This window comes from Saccostrea echinata, unplaced genomic scaffold, assembly GCF_033153115.1.
Source record: "Saccostrea echinata isolate AGI-Se365-2 ecotype Australia unplaced genomic scaffold, CSIRO_AGI_Sech_v1 ptg000029l, whole genome shotgun sequence".
Lineage (NCBI taxonomy): Eukaryota > Metazoa > Mollusca > Bivalvia > Ostreida > Ostreidae > Saccostrea > Saccostrea echinata.
Window position 1 is genome coordinate 10,543,182 of NW_026889778.1, and position 6,497 is coordinate 10,549,678.

The following is a 6,497-nucleotide window of genomic DNA, read 5'->3' on the forward strand; positions in this document are numbered from 1 at the left end:
TCAAGAAGCAGAACAAATAGACCTGGTAAGAAACAAATCTAAGTTTAATCCAAAACGAGGAAGAAATCGAACTTTGGATGCCGTTTGCGACACATTAGAAAATATTCATTTTCCAAACAAACCCAGAAATATCAAACCCAACCTTTCTAAGGAAGAGGAAAAAGCTCTTAAAAGCCTATGCGATGACCCTACTATCATTATTAAAGAGGCTGATAAAGGAGGTGGAGTTGTGTTAATGAATAAGGATTTTTACAAAAATAAAATGTTACAAATGTTACAAGACAACAACTTTTATGAAAGACTGCACAATTGTCATGAGAAGAAAACAATTACTAAAATAAAAAAGCTGGTATATGGACCACTATCGGAAGGTTTAACAGATAAAGAACAGGACTACCTGACAAACTTTGAATTCCGAGAGAGCCAATTCTATGGTTTACCTAAAGTTCACAAGTCTAAAATTATTAAGGACGCCATAGCAAATCAAAATAGTGTATGTATTACGTGTCTTGATCCAGGTGATTTATGCTTCAGACCCATTGTAGGAGGACCAAACTCATCAACACAAAGACTGAGTCACTTATTGGATATACTTTTAAAACCATATTGTCAAAAAGTACCCAGCTTTGTAAGAGACGATCTGGATTTCATAAATCATTTACCTACTCAGATCACCTGTAACACAAAACTTGCCACTTTTGATGTCGTTAGTTTATATACTAATATTCCTACAGAATTAGGATTGGAAGCTGTAAAATTTTGGATGGAAAGTTATCCCGATATACTAAATGACAGATTCCAACAGAATTTTATTTTAGAAGCACTTAAATTAGTTCTAGAAAACAATTCATTTGCTTTTTCTGACCATCATTACCTTCAAACTAAGGGAACTGCAATGGGGACGAAAGTCGCACCTACCTATGCAACATTAACCTTAGGTTATTTAGAACATAAGTTACATGAACAATTATGTTCGTTGTGGGGAATAGAATCTGCAAATAATATACAGTCTAAATGGAAAAGATTTTTAGACGACTGTTTTATCTTATGGGATGATGATGTCGACAAATTATCGGAGTTTTACGATCTACTAAACCAAATGAACTCGGATATCAAATTCACGATGGAAACAGATGATACGCAAATGCCATTTCTCGATGTTCTTATATCAAAAGATAATACCAGGTTAAATACGGATATATACTATAAGCCGACAGATACACACCAATATCTGCATTTCGGATCGTGCCATCCCCACCATACTAAAACGGCTATACCATATAATCTCGCAAGAAGGATCTGTACCATTGTGAGCAATATTAATACGAGGGATATCCGTTTGGAGGAATTAAAAATGTATTTATTGAGCCAAAAATACCCAGAGAAACAGGTAGATAATAGTATTATGAAAGCCAAGGAGTGTGATAGAACACAATTACTTTCAAACACACATTCAATTGTTTATGAATTAAATAGCTTACTTAGAGAGGATGAACAAACGAAAACTACATACAAAAACTGTCGTTTTATCAGCAGTAAACGTCAGCCCAAAAACCTTAAGAGAATACTTTGTTCCTCCCAATTCGCTGACCATAATTATACAGTGTCAAAGTGTACGGACCCTCGCTGCGGCACATGTGACTACATTACAGAAGGGACGAGTTATAGTTTTAACGGGCGTGAATTTTAAGTTAATGCCAACATGTCATGTGATACGAAAGATGTCATATACGCCATCATATGTCCTGGATGCAAAGAATATTATATTGGTGAAACTGGCAACAGTCTCCGTGCCCGTGTACGTGTACATAAGCAACACATCAGTACACCTGAATATAGACAAATCCAGTTAAGTGCACACCTGGAAACTTGTGGAAAAAAACGATTTAACATTTTCCCTTTTTATAAACTCAGATGTGCCAGTGATATCCAGAGACGGGAAAAAGAAAAACATTTTATTTGTATTCTAAAGCCAAAACTTAATAGTCTCTTATAAACTACCTATGATTTTCCCGAACTTTTTCATCATCATTGCAGTATTTTATCTATGACGTCACAATATAGACATTAAACGTTCCGCTTAGTTTAACGTCATAATCATTGTTACTATGTTACCGTTGTATACATTTTTGTAATGTAAAGCTTCTGAAGATTTTTAATGAAAGCGCTAAAGCTTTACGGAGGATTCTTGTGTTTTCTTTTTATATTTGTTTAATATTGTAATCCGATTACTGAGACTTTATTTCAATTTTGGATATATATATATATATATATATATATATATATATATATATATATATATATATATATATATATATATATATATATATATATATATATATATCAACATACATATATGTGGGGTTTTTTTTAATTTCTTTGATATTTTTAAATTTGATATAAGTTTGATGGAGCTTTTTCCCCTATCATAAATAACATTAGTAGATATACTATCATATTAAAATTTCCTTATTTATTTACTTAATTAGTGACAGGAACTTTGATTATAAGTTTACCTTACTTCGTCTTCTGTCTCTTATAATAGACGACAGTGTGTATAGTATCGGGTTTAGTGCAGAGTTAACAGGCAAAACAAGCACAATTATCCAGGCATAAACCTCTTGTGATACATCGATGCCATAAAACGTCAGCATGCCTGTAATTTTAAATGATCTCAGAATGACAAGTTCCCTTCTTGATATTTGTTTTAAGGACCCTCTATACACTGATGAAAAATGTTTTTTGGACTTATAATTATATAACGTAAGGGAGGCTATTTTGAAATTAACTAATTCGTCTTTAATATAGGGAGCGTGCCTTTTTTAATCCAGGAAAAAATCTTCAAAGACAGTGAAGTAATGACAAAGAAAAGTTGTTTTTGTTTACTCAAATGGGGAAAATACATGCAAATAAACTTTTCAACTACTCTATCTTGGTCTAATATAATGTCTATAATACATGGATTTATTTTAGGTTTTGACATACAGTGCAGATTACAATTTATTTTATTTTTTGTCAAATGGTGGGTCAGTCTAACTACACGAAAGTACCCTGAAATTAGGGTGCAGTGTAGAGAGGGTCCTTAAATATTTTTACGCTATCATATCCATGTCCCAAATAGGAAAACAAATCACAGGTAGGTTTATTCGTGTATCACCTTTGATTAAAAAATTATTTTAAAAAATATTATATGCATTCTCATTCTTTGCCCGGCTATTGATAGAATAAAAGAAGAAAACATCCCCCTTTATCATAACGAGTACAATAGATTTAAAAGAGCTACTATCCTTTTATTTCTTTATAGCGGAATCCAATAAAATGTATTGCAATATTATTTACTTATTTTAGGAAAATAATTTACCAATGATTCCTATGGGTATCCAACAGAAAAGGTCCGTCAAAACAACAGCCACAACAGACTTGGCTAAGGCAATCTCTCGTCGATGCGTATTTGTTGAATTACACATTCTGCTGGATTTAATGACCTCTACGAGAATCAGTACTTGCCCAACAGTTATACCGAGGAAAATCATGAAGTTTAAACCAACAAAAATTACCATTGAATATTGCCAACCAGTTTGCCTATGAACTGATAATGGTAGAGATATGCAGATGGGAGACTGCGCATAAAAACCCTCAAATAATGCTATTTCTTTCGGCAAAATTGGTAACACAGATACAGAAACAGCAATAGCCCAAGAAAGTAGTGATGATCCAAGAGTGAAACCTCTCCCCCTTTGGATAAACGGATGTTTAATAGATATGGCTCTATCAATAGTTATCAATAAAACAAAAAGTACAGATGCCTCGCTGGAAATTGTCGCTAAAATCCCGGCAAACGTACAAAGATCACTATGTCGCCACTCATAGTCATTTAAGCCATAGTTCCCTGCATAAACTAAATTCATAATTGCTATAATATACAAATATACTCCCATCAAAAAATCAGCAATGCATAAATTTCTACAAAAAACAAAATAGGAAATTGACTTTTTCCGAAACATAACTATGCTGCTTATGAATGCAATCATGTTCCCAAAAGTTGCAAGAAGAGCTATATACCAAATAACAACATTAAGAATATGAACACTTATAAGTTGATCACAGGAAGATATTTCATTTCTGGGAGCAACACATTTAACGTGATATATACTATGTGGTTTTGCACAACATATTGAAAATACGTCCACATGAAGCAATTTAAGATTAAACAACCCGAGAAACATCCCTGCGACAGAAATAATTTCATTATTCTGGATGTACAGATTCTGTAAATTTTCCAAATGAAGAAATAGGTTTTCTTCAAAATATTTGATCCTGTTGTTTGATATATCTAATGTTATCATTTCTCTCAATTGGGAAAATGCCTTTTCATGAAAGAAGTTGATCTTATTGTTGTTTAAATACAAAACGTTTAGATTATTTAAATGAGGAAAGTAGTGGTTTTTGACAGTAGTAAATGAATTGTTTGAGAGATCAAGAAGACGAAGTGATGTCAAAGTCCCTAGACTATTCTTCTCTATTTCTTTTAATCGATTACTTTTAAGATTAAGGAGCTGTAGCATTTTAGAAGGCAAGAAATCACCATACCTTATGATTGTTATTTCATTGAAGGAAAGGTCTACTGATTTGACAAATGGTGGTTCAATTATAGAGCTTATGTTTTTTATTGCACTATTTTGCACCGTAAAAAATAAGCCAAAGATAGCACTAGACTTGTAATTTCTCAAAGCTAAAATTTCATTATTGTGTTTTGTATCAAGCCTTCTGAAGAAAAGCCGGGTCTTGTCTAACTGTACCGATGCTCGAAACATTCTTGGGAAAAATATAACTATGTAATCAGATAACTGAAAGGATATTTTGAAACCGTTGTCTACATATGTGTGTATTTCCATATCAATAAATATTTCATAGAATGAGAAAACTGCAAAGAGGTTTTTTTCCCTTCTTGAATCATTCAACAAGCTAATTTCTATTAAAACATTTGAGACAGTTTTAGCGGTTAATACTCTGAAGTATTTTAGTGAACAATTTTTCAAATGCAACGATTGTAATTGTTGCGAAACTAATTCACTTTGAATGATAGTAAAGTTTTCGATACTGCTATTATGGATCGCTATATGTTGTAAGCTGTCAATCATTCTTCTGTCAATCAGCAGAGACTGAATATTAGATTCTATGATAGTCAAGGAATATACAGGAAAAGAATAAAATTCATGAAAGGGCACTGTACCACAAGTAATATTTTTCCATTCGAGATAATGGTGGGAATTTGTTAAAAAAATTGAACAAATATTTTTTGATTTAAACGAAAAACAAGACCTTGGACACACTTGAAAACATTTCCATAATCCTTCAGTAAATGAACACCTGTTAGTAGTATTATTTTCAAGGAAAACACCACCTTCTTCTCTTTCACTTAAACTCCCTAAAGAATTCTTCAATTGATTTGTTCTACTAAAGTCAACATCAGAAATATTCTTGAAGAAAATGCGCGAAAAACATTCAGCCTCTGCATACAAGCTTTGATACTGGCTTTGGTTTAAAATGTTAATGATATCTGTTGACAAATTACACGACATTGGAAACTTATCGATATGCTGAGGCACTAATGTTATGTTGAAAGGACCTGGAACAAAAAATAAAAATAGAAATGGAAAGAAATAATAATACTTAAGAATACAAAAAATAAAAAAAATAAATAAATGTAAAGAGATAGCAATACTTTAGAAAATGATGAAGTTTTTAATGCTTTTTGTAGCACTATTTTGGAAGTACCTTTTCAAAATAGACTAATTTTAGATGGGGTTCTTAACAATGAAAGAAATATAACTTACAATTTCCTTCATCACTTCCATCATAACAGTCTCTCTTTCCATTACAAAACATGGTCTTTGCTATGCATTCTTGACTTTTGTAGCAGCGAAACTCATTAGCTGGGCAATACTTCGTTGCTGTGAAAAGTCAAAGAAAAATACGATGACGCGGATTGTGTTTTCAAAAGGTCAAGGAAAGTTAAGAAGTTAATCAGACGGGCTCGTTTAATTGATTTTTCAAATTTTCTAAATAGACATTAACCTGTGCACGCAAGGGTTGAGGATGATTTTAATCCATTTGCGAAGTGAAACCAAAGTTTATTGAGTTGAACATTTTAAGCATTTAAAAAAAAATGAAAATAGCTTAAAAAGTTGATTACGCGGGGTTTTGTTGTGATTTTTTTTATTTGGAGGAGGACCTTGTATTCCAAAATCATACAGATATATGTCAGTTTAGTTCAAAGTATGCCTGGAAAAATATTTAATTAATTACATGTAAAGTGTACTTTGTGCACGTATTTTCTTTTCATTTACCATTCATATATTTTTCAGTTCCAATAAACCATTAAACATCATATACAGTCGAAATAAATGTTTGTTTTTTTTTTTTACATAGAAATGCGAGGTGTTTTTCTGATGGTCTAAGGGGATTGAAAACTTACAAGTAGTTAAAATCCCAAC

The 6,497-nt window shown here is 32.1% G+C and overlaps 1 protein-coding gene across 1 annotated transcript; it reads right to left on the reverse strand.

Moving 5' to 3' along the window:
• Nucleotides 1–1,820: 1,820 nt before the first annotated feature.
• Nucleotides 1,821–5,889, reverse strand: LOC133194955 (G-protein coupled receptor GRL101-like). The gene is made up of 5 exons (XM_061330850.1): nucleotides 5,838–5,889; nucleotides 5,521–5,629; nucleotides 3,362–3,963; nucleotides 2,517–2,656; nucleotides 1,821–1,829 (listed from the first exon to the last, which is right to left on the reverse strand). Exons 1-5 carry the CDS (start codon nucleotides 5,887–5,889, stop codon nucleotides 1,821–1,823), a joined length of 912 nt encoding a protein of 303 aa, XP_061186834.1.
• Nucleotides 5,890–6,497: the final 608 nt, after the last annotated feature.

Bases quoted from the DNA above. Each gene is read 5' to 3' on its own strand.
- LOC133194955 (XM_061330850.1), bottom strand. From the start codon at position 5,889: ATGTTTTGTAATGGAAAGAGAGACTGTTATGATGGAAGTGATGAAGGA. The intron at 5,630-5,837 runs GTAAGTTATATT...TTTTTGTTCCAG, and splicing joins TGGAAGTGATGAAGGAAATT to GTCCTTTCAACATAACATTA. The intron at 2,657-3,361 runs GTAAATTATTTT...TTAAAATTACAG, and splicing joins GATACCCATAGGAATCATTG to GCATGCTGACGTTTTATGGC.